This window comes from Saccopteryx leptura, chromosome 4, assembly GCF_036850995.1.
Source record: "Saccopteryx leptura isolate mSacLep1 chromosome 4, mSacLep1_pri_phased_curated, whole genome shotgun sequence".
Classification (NCBI taxonomy): Eukaryota; Metazoa; Chordata; class Mammalia; order Chiroptera; family Emballonuridae; genus Saccopteryx; species Saccopteryx leptura.
This window is the reverse complement of record NC_089506.1, coordinates 151,802,524-151,816,720: the sequence shown is the minus strand read 5'-3', so window position 1 is coordinate 151,816,720 and position 14,197 is coordinate 151,802,524. Positions and strand designations below refer to the sequence as shown.

Below are 14,197 nucleotides of genomic sequence, written 5' to 3'. Positions count from 1 at the left end.
TATTACTCAGGTTTTAAAAAACCAATTTCTGTAAGTCCAGTGAAGTTATCTCTTAACAAGGTATTAAATTATAAAAGTGAAAATCTAGTATAGTTAAAATTCCCATTTTAATTTCTGTAACTTGCCCATAAAAGGGAAAAGTAAAAAAGGGCAAAAGAGGTCAAATATATGGTAAGAGAAGGAGACTTGACTTTGAGTGGTGAACACACAGTGCAATATACAGATGATGTATTACAGAGCTGTATACCTGAAACTTACATAATTTTATTGACTACTGTTATGCAATAAATGTAATAAAATTAACTATATTTTTAAAAAATATAAAACCAGGTACTTTATGAATTATTTATTCTAGACTTCATGAAGTACTGAATAGAGCAATAAAAGCTACAAAAAATATCTGAGCATTCAAACTTTTCTACCTTTAAGATACCTATCACAACAGTAAAGGCCCTGGCTGGTTGGCTCAGTAGTGGAGTGTCCGCCTGGCTGGCGTGTGGAAATTCAGGGTTTCATAACCAGTCAGGGAACACAGAAGAAGCGCCCATCTGCTTTTCCAGCTCTCCCCCTCTCGCTTCTGTCTCTCTCTCTCCTCCTCCTCCTCCTCCTGCAGCCATGGCCCGATTACAGTGACTTGGCCAAGGGTACTGAGGGTGGCTTCATGGCCTTCAACTCAGGCGCTATAAAAATGGCTTGGGGCTCTGGCCGGTTGGCTCAGTGGTAGAGCGTCAGCCTGGCGTGCAGGAGTCCCAGGTTCGATTCCCTGCCAGGGCACACAGGAGAAGCGCCCATCTGCTTCTCCACCCCTCCCCCTCTCCTTCCTCTCTGTCTCTCTCTTCCCCTCCCGCAACCAGGGCTCCATTGGAGCAAAGTTGGCCCCGGGCGCTGGGGGTGGCTCCATGGCCTCTGCCTCAGGTGCTAGAATGGCTCTGGTTGCAACAGAGCAATGCTCTAAGATGGGCAGAGCATCGTCCCCTGGTGGGCATGCCAGGTGGATCCCGGTCGGTGCATGTGGGAGTCTGTCCGACTGCCTCCCTGTTTCCAACTTCAGAAAAATACCAAAAAAAAAAAAAAAGAAAAGAAAAGAAAAAAGAAAAAAAAATGGCTCTGGTTGCAACTAAGCAGTGCCCCAGATGGGCAGAGCATTGCCCCCTAGTGGGCTTGTGGGGTGGATCCCGGTTGGGACGCATGAGGGATCTGTCTCTGCCTTCCCTCCACTCACTAAATTAAAAACAAACAAACAAAAAAACCCCAGCTGATGGAAATGCAGAATGGATAAGAAAACTCCTTTCTTATAGATTTTACTCCATTTTTTAGAAATAAATAAATCTACATTTAATATGTATGTATGTATTTATTTACTTATTTATTCATTCTTTTTTTTCTTGGTGACAGAGACAGAGAGAGGGACAGATAGGGACAGACAGAGAGGAAGGGAGAGAGATGAGAAGCATCAGTCTTCACTGCAGCACCTTAGTTGTTCATTGGCTGCTTTCTCGTATGTGCCTTGACTTGGGGGTTACAGCAGACCAAGTGACCCCTTGCTCCAGCCCCCTACCTTGAGCTCAACCTGATAAGCCTTGCTCAAACCAAATGAGCCCATGCTCAAGCCAGCAACCTTGGGGTTTCAAACCTGGGTCCTCTGCATCCCAGTCCAATGCTCTATCCACTGTACCACCGCTTGGTCAGACTTAATACTTATTAATGGACTTGTTTATTTTGAAAGAATAAATATAAAATAACCTAATGAAAGGCTTGGGACATACTTGGAGCTTGGCAAACGTTTGCTGGATTTGAATTTAAATTTTGCTTATTAATTAGACTCACATGCTAACTGCCCTTTGAAAAGTGGTTTAGAAACCCGTGGCTGGCTTTTTCTCTCTCCGTGCTGGTGTCTTCTGTGTGGCCCAGTGAACATCGGTTTCTCTCCTGCTATTTATACTAGTTTCAAGACACCTTACCATGTCAGGACATGTATGTGAAAGGAGATAATATATTTTGCGCACTGAACTTGAAAATTAGTAAAATCCTATGCTGGCTAGGATATGAGAAATAGGCATTCCTGTAACTTTCAATAGGAATATGAGCTATTTAAACCTTTTTGAATAATTAATGTTCAAAAAGAAATTAAAGCACAAGTTCTGAAACTAACTTATATATCCATCAAGGAGATAATTTAAAAATGTTGATATTCCCACACTGTGGAAAATGATGTACATAAAAGTAAACTAGATAAATCTGTTGTTGATTGGAAAAGTACCCATGATATTTTTAAGTTAAATAGATTATGAAATAATAGACAAATTATAATACTATCTTTGTTAACAACAAAAACTAAAACTCAACCACAAAAAAATAAACATATGTATGTGTATTTGTTTGCATAAGAACATAAACAGAAGTATGGAAGGATATGTCCCCAATCGTTATACTGGGTAACCCAAGGAGGTGAGACCATTAGGTGTTTGCAGGAAGAGCAAGACAATCATTTGACCGTTTGCTTCTCTGTTGTTGGAAGGTCTGATCCAAATTAGTGTTAACAGGAAATAACAGACAAAGACAACTAGGAGATGTCATATGGAAATGGAGTGGATGGCATTTGGCAACTATTTGAATGAGGTGGATAAGGAAATGAAGAAATCAAGGCTAGCTCCTCAGTTTCTAGCCTGAGTGCTGGGGGCAGGTGCCATCATTCATAGAAACAGGGATATCATGAGAAGAATTTGATTCTTTTTTATTGTTATCAGAGGAGGAATGATGAGTTTGGGTTATCAATCACAGTTGTGCTCTTTCTTATTTTAAATGATAATTGCTCCTATAGGACAGCTTCTTATCTTGGTCTTGAAACCTCACACAAAATGATACTTTATAGTTGTATTTTCTGTGAATTTTGGAACTAAAAGAGGCAGACTGGAGTATAATATTGTACCTTAATTAATACATACTTTTCCAAAACAAAAGTACATTTATTTTTGAATTAGAAAAAAATTATAACAATTCAAAATCATCTCAAACATGTGAAAAAAGTAAGTTTCTAGTTGTATCAAAGTGGCAGAATGTATAAACTGTGGCCTTTACTGTTTCTACTATGCTACTTTAATACAGTTATTTCTTTTCATATGCATTTGTAACTCAATTCCTATGAAATAAACAGTATATTATTGCTAAAGATATTCTATAGTAGTAGCTTTGTAAATATTTTTAGTTCTAAAAATAGGTTGTGCACTTCTAGTCCATAAAAAGCAGCATTAGACATTGTCTTTATATTTGTATTATTTATTTGCAAACACTGTCAAAATGCTGAGTGAATTTATTTCTGTATAATTATATCACATTTTATGTTGGAGCTGAAATAGAGGTGTGTAACTCACCAGTTTGAGCCCTTTTGCATAAACGAAGGAGTCAACACCTGAATAAATCATTGTAGTTGTCAGCTCAGCTGTGTGGAAGTCAGCTGCTCTGCATACCTTTGTCTTCATTCATCACTGACTGTATTTTTACATCAGAAGCTATTCCTTTTTTAGTCCTTCTTATGTAGTTGAATTATGTGGGGCTTTCCATGGAAAATGTTTGTCATATTACATTTGTTATTTCTAATTTGCTATAAAACAGGAATTCCTATAGATGTCATGTTTTTACTGAGCCTAAAGAATTTAGAAAATGTCAGAGAACTGAGTGATTATGATGTGTGGTTTCATAAGTTGATTTATTTTATCAACTAATTCTTATAGTTTGAGTTAAACTGTATATGGTCCCCCATTGGAGGAAATACAAGAAAGACAATGCATTTAATATTTTGTATATTTCTTGTCTTCTAGAAAATAAACACTTCTGGAACCAGGAATGCGGATGTCCCTTTGGCTGATCCCGGAATGTACCAGTTGGACATCACATTAAGAAGGGGTCAAAGTTTAGCTGCTCGAGATCGAGGAGGTAAGGTCCTAAGAACAGCATCACCAGGAAGCTTATTCTGTGTGTTTTTGACAAAATTTGTTTTTATGGTTGCTTAAGTTAAAAAAAAATTAACTATAATATTATAATTTTTAGAAGCTTGGGTTCAGTGATGTGGTTTGAAATGTTATCTGACTCCTGTGACCACGAGGAAGATGTTATGATACCAGTTTGAAAACTGAACTGGTCCCAACCCAGACAGCAAGGTCAATACAAAACTGCTGACAAATTAGACTCTGCATTATGTATAATTAGTGACACTATTGGTTAAATATGGGAAGTACATATTTGAAGCCATATCACAAGTCACTTTTTGGAAGAGCTGACACTCTTTTCGCTGCATTGATTTGCTTAGTTAAATCCGCTGAAATTGAAGAAACCAGGACTAGCATCTCACCAAAACTTTAGAGATTCCCAGCAAGTAATTTTCTGAGGCCTGGTTAGACCTGACAGTAATATCATGCTGATTAAACAGGCCTTTGTAGGCCAATAATGAAGGAAACGACAAGGCAAACACTCGTTAGTTTCTGGATTACAAACTCCAAGGCAATCTCCTAGTGAACTAGCCTGGGATACTTTAAGGATTCCTTGAACCCAGGTTAGAGGCAGGACTAGAGAAAAACCCTAAAGAGAATATATAGTATCTTTTGTACATTTCAAAATATCAGTTATTCAGGATATAGAGGACTGAGGGCCCTAAAGGCTCGTAATCCCAGAGGAAGCTGAATTTGGTGTACCTCCTCCCGCTAGGAAGGAGGGGATGCCCCAAGCCTCAGTGGCCAGAGCGCCTGGAGAATGCTCCTGCACCGCACAGTCTGGCTCTCTCCTCCAGCACTCCTGCACTGCACAGTCTGGCTCTCTCCTCCAGCACTCCTGCACTGCACAGTCTGGTTCTCTCCTCCAGCACTCCTGCACTGCACGGTCTGGTTCTCTCCTCCAGCACCCCTGCACTGCACGGTCTGGTTCTCTCCTCCAGCACTCCTGCACTGCACGGTCTGGTTCTCTCCTCCAGCACCCCTGCACTGCACAGTCTGGGTTCTCTCCTCCAGCACTCCTGCACTGCACGGTCTGGCTCTCTCCTCCAGCACCCCTGCACTGCACAGTCTGGTTCTCTCCTCCAGCACTCCTGCACTGCACGGTCTGGCTCTCTACTCCAGCACCCCTGCACTGCACGGTCTGGCTCTCTCCTCCAGCACCCCTGCACTGCACAGTCTGGCTCTCTCCTCCAGCACCCCTGCACTGCACAGTCTGGGTTCTCTCCTCCAGCACTCCTGCACTGCACGGTCTGGCTCTCTCCTCCAGCACCCCTGCACTGCACAGTCTGGCTCTCTCCTCCAGCACTCCTGCACTGCACGGTCTGGCTCTCTCCTCCAGCACCCCTGCACTGCACGGTCTGGTTCTCTCCTCCAGCACTCCTGCACTGCACTGTCTGGTTCTCTCCTCCAGCACTCCTGCACTGCACGGTCTGGCTCTCTCCTCCAGCACCCCTGCACTGCACAGTCTGGCTCTCTCCTCCAGCACCCCTGCACTGCACAGTCTGGGTTCTCTCCTCCAGCACCCCTGCACTGCACGGTCTGGTTCTCTCCTCCAGCACTCCTGCACTGCACAGTCTGGCTCTCTCCTCCAGCACCCCTGCACTGCACGGTCTGGCTCTCTCCTCCAGCACCCCTGCACTGCACGGTCTGGCTCTCTCCTCCAGCACCCCTGCACTGCACAGTCTGGCTCTCTCCTCCAGCACTCCTGACATGCGTAATTAGGGACTGGAAGGGGCCAAGTTAGGACTACAGTTTATAATTTTTATCTCTTGTTTCTATAAGAATAGAGAAAATTAGATAATAGTTTTTTAGGCTAGAAACTATACAAATAATGGACTGTTTTAAATAAAAACTAGTAAATATCAGAATATTCTTAATGAATGAAGGTGTGATTAGAAATGTTAGACTTTAAATCCATGAAGAAAATTTTGAAAGTGAACAATCTGCTTTAGTAACCGAGGACAAATATTTATTGAATTGAACTGCTTGTCTCAAAAGAAGTTATAATTAGAGAAAAAAAATAATGCATCATTTTATTCTGCTATATTTATATAACTTGTTTTAATAATTAGAGTATTCTGAATTTCATTATATAACATCATTTCATCTAAAACATGATTGAACCAGACAGCAGATCAAACCATTCACCCTAGATGTATCCTCCCAACAATAGTAAATACATATACACACAATTATTTATTACAGCAGTGTTTGTGATTATAAAATATCTATCAATAAGAGAGGTGATGAAATAAACCAGGGTGTTTCCACATGCTGATCTACTATGCAGCTGTAAAACAAAGGGTAAGGAAAATCTCTAGGAATTGATATGGAAAGAGTTACAAGATTTATTATTGAGTAAAAAGTTAAAGTGAAAAATAGTATTGGCAATATGGAATGTTTCGTGTAGGAAGGAAAGGAGTATAAGAAATTATGCATCATCTCATTTGTTCAAAAAGATACATCAGAAATAAACTCTAGAAACCAATGAGATGGGTCACATATACATATAATATAGGTAAGAACAGATGTCAAGAATGGGTAATGGGAATGGGGTAAAATGAGGAAGTGACATTTCTCTGAGTAAATTTTCTTGTTTATTTCTGTTTATGGCATATTTCAGCACTGAATGAATGAATGAATAAATGAAATGAATTAGGATGTGGGAGAAATGGAATATAACTGTAGCCACACCTCAAGGGGATAGAGAATAAAATAGCTAATCTAAGTGATTATATAAAATAGTATTTGAATTATGCACTATAAAACCCAAGACAAAAAGAACTAACTATACATAACAATGTACTGTAGATAATGAGTGTCAATCCTGAAACTACTATTGTGTATACTAAGCATGAGCAGTAAGTAAATATAGTGTAGATGAATGCCAGCACAAGCACACTGGTGGGGAACCACATTACGATATACAACGGAGGAAAGCTAGATGAATTTTGTGGTATTTAAGAGGTATCAGTATGAACTAATGGTTTTTAATAGCTAGCTAACAATTAAAAACATATAGAGGGGTGTGTGTGTGTGTGTGTGTGTGTGTGTGTGTGTGTGATCTGTCGACTGAGAGGCCCTAGAAGTAATCATAAAGGCATATGATAAAGTAGTAATCAACAGTCCTTGGGACCACATCTTGGTTTCTAAATACAATTTTCCCAATAAAAGTAAACAAGGGTCCAGGAAAAATGGTTGACTGCAGATCTGGGGCAGCAAAAGTACAAGATGAGGCCGAAATACTGTGCAGCGCCAGAAAGTAAGGAAGTGCTCAGAAATTGATGGCAGTGTCAAAAGGACATAGACACCAACTGAACGGAGCTCCTGAAGACTGCAGCTGCAGCCACTTCAGCGACAAAATAAATACTGGCAGTAACCGATTATAACACATAGAATAACGTAAATATCTATGAGTTCTTACTAGTAAATATTGAATAAATAAATGAATAGGAGAGAGGGTACAGCTGTTCCTTATGGTAGAATTCCAATGAATAAATGTAGAAGGGAAATAGAAATAGAAAACTACCTTCTAGCAAACAACATAGTAATAGTCATTACAGGCAAAAATTATCAACTGATGCAAAATTATGATGAGAAACAGGATATCTGCATCATTTCAAAGTACCTCCCCACAAAATACATATTACCTACAAAGAGGAAAATAGTGACTTAGAGTGAAGGAGCTTGGAAGACACCACCTATCAGCAGTAATGAGGCAGACAGACACCATGGACATGCCGATATAATGTACTGAGAAAGACACATCATGTCTGCGGGATCCTTGTCATAATGCATGAAGTCAATATAATCCTGGAAAACATCAGGTAAACTCCGTAAAATATGGCATCAGTTGTCTGAGTTGAGTAGCAGCTACCCTTTGGACAGAGCATGCTCAATCTTATTCCACAACTTTAAGTCTGGATGGTAGTAGGCATGCTCCACTCTCTTTCTTAAAGGAGCAAATTATCCTCTAGTGATGTCTCTACCAAAAATAAGAGTCATGTAAAGTGGAATGAGAGGGCCATATTCTTAAGAAAAATTACTTTGTGGAAATGAAGAATATCCCAAAGTGTTTAAAGTGCAATCTCCAATCCAGCTTCACTATTTTACTTACTTGCCTGGAGTTCATGAAATTTTTATTGGATAGATATGAGAAGAGAAGTTGAAACAGAGAAAACAACCTCAGTTAAGTTTGAGATTGAATAATATTTATCTTAGACGCACCTGTGAATAACAAATGTGTTAAGCATATGATTGTGTAGTTAATATTGGAGCACTTTAGATTTGTGACTTTATATATATAATTATATGCATATAGGATAATTGGATGGAAATGGATAGTTTAAAGCAGGGGTAGTCAACCTTTTTATACCTACTGCCCACTTTTGTATCTCTGTAAGTAGTAAAATTTTCTAACCACCCACCAGTTCCACAGTGATTTATAAAGTAGGGAAGTAACTTTACTTTATAAAATTTATAAAGCAGAGTTACAGCATATAATAATAATTATTTACCAAGTACTTTATGTTGGATTTTCGCTAAGTTTGGCAGAATAAATCTTTATAAAACAACTTACTATAGTTAAATCTATCTTTTTATTTATACTTTGGTTGCTCTGCTACTGCCCACCATGAAAGCTGGAACGTCCACTAGTGGGCAGTAGGAACCAGGTTGACTACCACTGGTTTAAGGTGATAAAAACCAGTCAGAAAGTAGTTATATAGGAGTGTAATTTTGAAGGTCTGAACTAGAATTATGGATGTGAAGATGGAAAAGGAAAGGAAACTACAAGAGGTTGTTCAAGAGAATGTCCAATAGCACCTGAGATCAATTAGATGAGGGCGTTAAAAAAATAACTATTGAGATCTTAAGGCTGATGGTACCTCGCAGCTATGTGGATTTTGGAAAAAGGTGAATATAAGAAAAAATATTTGTATTAGTGTTATAATTAGCAGAAACTGTACTCTTTTTATCATTAATTACATTGATATCTCTACCTACTGCCCAACAAAACCAAAATCCTATGACCTCTATGTCCCGTATCATCTCTGTACAGAATAATGGGAGATGAAAACTCATTCCCACCGCCACCACCATTGCTAGAATGTTGCTTGAACTTAGCATCTCCAGAATCTTTCTTGATACGGAACAGGCACTGCGTTGGGCTCAATAATCAACCTGGCCATCGTTCTTCCATTTTTATAACCCCTTTTGCAGAACAATAACCAGATGGCTTCTTGGAATGGTGTGGCCTTTTCCTAAGTTTTATTATCTGGTTTTTAAGAAGCCTGATGGATAAGAAAGCACATGATCTTGGGGAGTCTGACACATGTAATTTCAAAGGCTGTGTGACTTTGAAATCTGTAATTTCTCTGATGAAATTGTAGGATTCCAGATTCAGCCAATAAAAATACAGGATGCCTAAATAAGTTTGAATTTTTGATAAACAGTGCATTATTTTTTTATCCTTATTTTATCTGGCAACCCTATGACAATTGTCATGTCTAGTTATTATTAGAAAAATGTCACATATTTTAATTGAGATGAACTTTCAGTACTGTATTATCATCTATCACATGTTGAACAGAATGTCTTGATGTGATTTTTTGTATTGCTAGAAAAATAAGAGCAATATGTGTAGATGTGTCTGGTGATAGCAATTCCCTATTATATGTTTTTTTGAGATTTGTATCTTGGAAGATGTTTTAATTTCCTAGGACTACCATAACAAATTACTATAAATTTGGTAGCTTAAAACAACATAAATTTATTATTTCACAGTTCTGGAGTCCAGGAGTCGAAAAACCATGTTGTAATGGGAAACACTCCCTTCGAAGGCTCTTGGAAAGAATTTTTCCTGCCTCTTCAGCTTCTGGACCCTCCAGGTGTTCCTTGGCTGTGGCAACATCACTGAACTCTGCTTCCTCTTTACTCGGCTCTTCCCTCTGTGTCTCCGTGTCTCCAATCTTTCTCTCCTTTCTCTCAGAGGGACACAAGTCATTGAATTTATGCCCACCCGAAGTCCAGGATAATCTCAAGATTAATAATTGCATATCTAAAAACCCTGTTTCCAAATAAGGTCACATTCACAGGTCCTGGGGTTTAGAACTTGGACATATCTTTGGGAAAACCCATGTCTCCCCACTACAGAGGACAATTGCTTCTCTTTAAATACCCAGAGCAAATTTAAATCATCAAAACTGTGATCCATGTAAACTAGTTTGCTGTGATTCTATTAATAACAATGTTAGAGACCTCTGAATTGAGTCGAGTTAAAGAATCTCAGAGTCCACGCTGAAACTCCTAGTGTTCACTCTGAGTCTGATGTGTCAGATGCTATAGGAAAGTTTCCAAGTGTACTGAGAACAATATTTTCAAGTTACAGTAAGAATTACAGAAATCTGGACCCTGGAAAGAGATTTAGAAGGTTATTGCCTGCCAAGCTTTACTTTTCTCATAGTTTAGTAAAACCTCCCTGACTGAGAAATTAGATCAACTATAAGATAGCGAGATCTGAAAATATGATTCGGAAAGCATTTTTAAAACAAATAAAGATAAAACTGAAACATATTCAGTATTCTAGATGTAAACAAAGCCCTTTTCAAGTTGGAGGGACTGCCAGCAATTTTGTGATTAGGGTGGAATTTATGAAAGCTCTTCGAGTTACCGGTATTCTCTGAGTAGGGAAGGCATAATAATATTTTCAGTGCATATTATGCATCAGGGATGATATTTGGCATTTACATATATTTCCTCTAATCTAAACAGGGTTGGCAGCTGTCATCTCAACACATTCATTTACTGTTGGGCATGCAGGGTCCCTTTGGTTCGACCCTTGGGAATTTCTTATATGGTAAAATAGCCATATATCCTGGTTTGCCTGGGGGCAGTTCGGTTTCTTTACCTTTTGACTGACATAATTGTTAAGAGTGTTCCATTTCACTCTCAAAAGGGTCCTGCTTCAGGGACACAGTATATACTGCTGCTTCCTAGAAAACAAAATTAATTCCATTGAAGTTGATCAAAAAATTTAAGCAGTATGAGTGTTTCTTTTTCTCCCAGAAAGAGAGTGCAAGTTACATCATCAGAGAAAGGTTTGTTTCTGAGCAGGTTTGAGAGATTCTTCTTGGAAGCCCCTCTTTAGGTTTGAAGAGAAGGTCTGCACAAAAAGGTTGCAATTTTGTGCTTAGATCCTGAATTGAAGATGTTGCTAGTCAATTGTTTTTTGCATTTCTTACAGATGATAGAATCAGGTATAGGCTTGTTCAATACAGATACAATCATTTACATATATGCCAATGTGATTCCTTTCAGCAGTTTTCTACCATTGGGAAAAAATTTTTTTGAAATCTTAGTGACTCAGTTTTAATGATAGCTATTTCCTATGGTCGATAGCCTTATATATAAGCTTCTGCAGAATACATACATTCTGTTCTGTTTTTTCTGCATTATTTTCATAGATGCAAAAGACATTACTCAATGACACACACTTTAAGTGGACGCCATAATATTTCTAAAACCCAAGCATGACCTTCTACCTGGAGATTTTGTAAAAGACTCCAAGGCTGCACTACTGTCCTAGAAAGCTTTTTATACTGGTCTTTATACTTTATTTATAATGATCCAGAAGGAGAAGGTGGCTCTTCTCCAGGCTGTGTGCAACACTATGTATGTGGAGGTATTCTTATCTTCCAATTGCTGGGGTGGCTCAGGGGTGCCTTTCCTTGCCAAATGTAATCTGGAACTCCTTTAACATTGAGCAGGTCCTACAATACACCTGTTTCCTGGGAAGACTCTGAAGATAGTGTTTCTATGTGTGAAATGCAATTATATCACACCTAATTAAATATTATTTGTTTTTATGTATGCTATGTCTTATATTCTTAATGGTTACATAATTACTTTGCCTAATTATATTTAGATAGAAAGAAGGACAAATTTTTATTGAACCTTTGCAAATAGTACATTACGGAGTCAGGAAAGGAACTGTGTATCATACATGACACTGTTCTCAGCAGTTTATAGGTAGCGCCAATCAACATGCATCATGTTTCCTTCAGAATCTGCATAGACTTTGCCAATGGTGTTTTTTTTTAATTATGCTTTCATTATTAATAGGTGAATTTGATTTAGAATAAGTATAATTTAAGTCAGCATATTTGTTAACAATGGATGGTTTTTAGCTTAATTCATTAAAAAAAAACGGATCTCTGAGTTCCATTTATTAGATGTTGTGTTTAAATTCACCTGTGAATAATTAGCTTGTATCCATGGTTTTCCATATTTAGACCTATTAAAGAATATGTTCTTTCTTGGTATAAGCATAAAGGGAATTTTATGTGTTCCTGGATTTGGAAATATTGTGTCCATAGGAAGAAATACTTTCAGGAATTTAGTAATTTGTTCCCTGAATTTAGATCATGTGAAATATACAAAATTACCCTTCTCATACATTTTGAAAGGTCAGTTGGCACAGTACACCAATTAAGAATGGGTTCATATGTTTGGTACAACTCTTTGATACAACCAAACTTACATAAGGGAAAAGGCCCATTGAATAAGATTATTTTAAGATAGGATATTCATTCTAACTAACACTAATTTAATCTTCTAAGTTTGGGGTTAGAGAGAGGAAAAAGGACTACAGCAGTTTATCATGTGCTTATCAGATAATAAACCATTAACAACAATACCAATAAAGTTCTAAAACAACTACAAGTAAATATGTGTTCACTTTCAAAAGGTCCCGTTTCTTTTTATGCAGTTCTTGGGTTAGCGATCTACTTGCACAATGTCACCTGGCTTTGGACCAAAAGTATTCTTGAAAATTTGACTTTTAAATCCCCTAGTATAGTATAGTCATCAGGTATTTACTCAACCTGGTGACCTCAGTTTACATTTGGCAGCCTGCACCCTTGAGTTTATTCTCAGCAGCCTCAATAGTCTTTTGCATCAAAGTCTGAGACCGACCTTCTTGGTCACAGAAGAGCACAAAGAATAAAAGTGTTAGAAAATCGATTTCTGAGAGCACATACCAAGCACCCTGTGTGTGCAGTGCCACCATACTGCCAGTTGTTAGTGGTTAACTCTTTTGTAGACTGGCACGAAATTTTTGGTGGACCAGCAGTTGAAAAAACATTGATATAGATGGCAATGATGTTAATAATACCTCCACCTATCAGAGATTGTATAGAGCTAAACTGTTTTGAAGTTTGGACAATGATCTTTAGGGAAGAAAAAAAAAACCCTGTATTACATTCTTAGTAAAACAGATTATGATTAAAGAACTGAAGTTTAGCAAGTGGTCCACGAGAACACAAGCTGGAGTAGATACTTCGCTACAGAATATGGAAAACAAAACAAAACAAAACAAAAGGAATTAGGTAAAGGTTGTGGAAATAAGAGGAGACTAATTTTCCAGTTCTGTAAGAAAAAAAAACACCACAGAATAAAAATGATGGTCACATCTTGATTTCTATAGCATTTTTAAAGTCAGACTTACTCTACACATGTTTTGAGAGTCAAGTAAGCAGAATTTATGAAGTAACTGTCATGGTCACAAATTGATGAAAAATTAGAGAGTAGGACATAGGTTTGGAATTTGTTTTTTTAAATAAAAAAAAACTTCAGAACTGGGAGAATTTATAAATCTGAGATATTTTAATGATGACAGCATGGTTAGCAGTCCACTGTGCAAGTCCTTTGATCTCTAGACTACACTTCAAAATAGACATTGTAAGGTATGACAATCCAAAGAGAAAAGAAAATTTAAAAATATATAACTCTTATTTCAAACAATACAAAAATTGAAACCATTATACACTGGAGCTTCAAATCATTGTTCCATTTAATATGCATTCATATTCAAATACAGTACTGCTGAGTGATGTTTATGTCACACACTGACATTATGGACTGTTTTACTGGCCTGTGTTATTAAGGAAAATGAGCCATTACTCAGTCTCAGAAGGTACATGGTTACTCATGTACTTTTTTATTGCCAATTTTTCATTTTTTGATCAGATTAGTTTAAGATCACAATGTTTTGTTTTTTTCCCATGAAATATTATTTTTACCAGTTTCATTGAAGTATAATTGACAAAAATTAATATATTTAAAGTGTGCAATGTGATCTTTTAATATATATACGTACACTGTCAAACGATTACTCCAATCAAGCTAATTAGCATATTTGTCTCCTCCCCATA

The 14,197-nt window shown here is 37.8% G+C and overlaps 1 protein-coding gene across 7 annotated transcripts in view; it reads left to right on the top strand.

The window, feature by feature from the left end:
- MCTP1 (multiple C2 and transmembrane domain containing 1) overlaps positions 1–14,197 on the top strand; it is a 579,350-nt gene that overhangs the window by 261,817 nt on the left and 303,336 nt on the right. For all 7 annotated transcript variants that reach the window (XM_066381864.1, XM_066381863.1, XM_066381859.1 and 4 more), the window contains exon 2: positions 3,819–3,933. In XM_066381864.1, the coding sequence (XP_066237961.1) occupies positions 3,819–3,933 (115 nt within the window). The remainder of the gene's footprint in view (positions 1–3,818; positions 3,934–14,197) is intronic.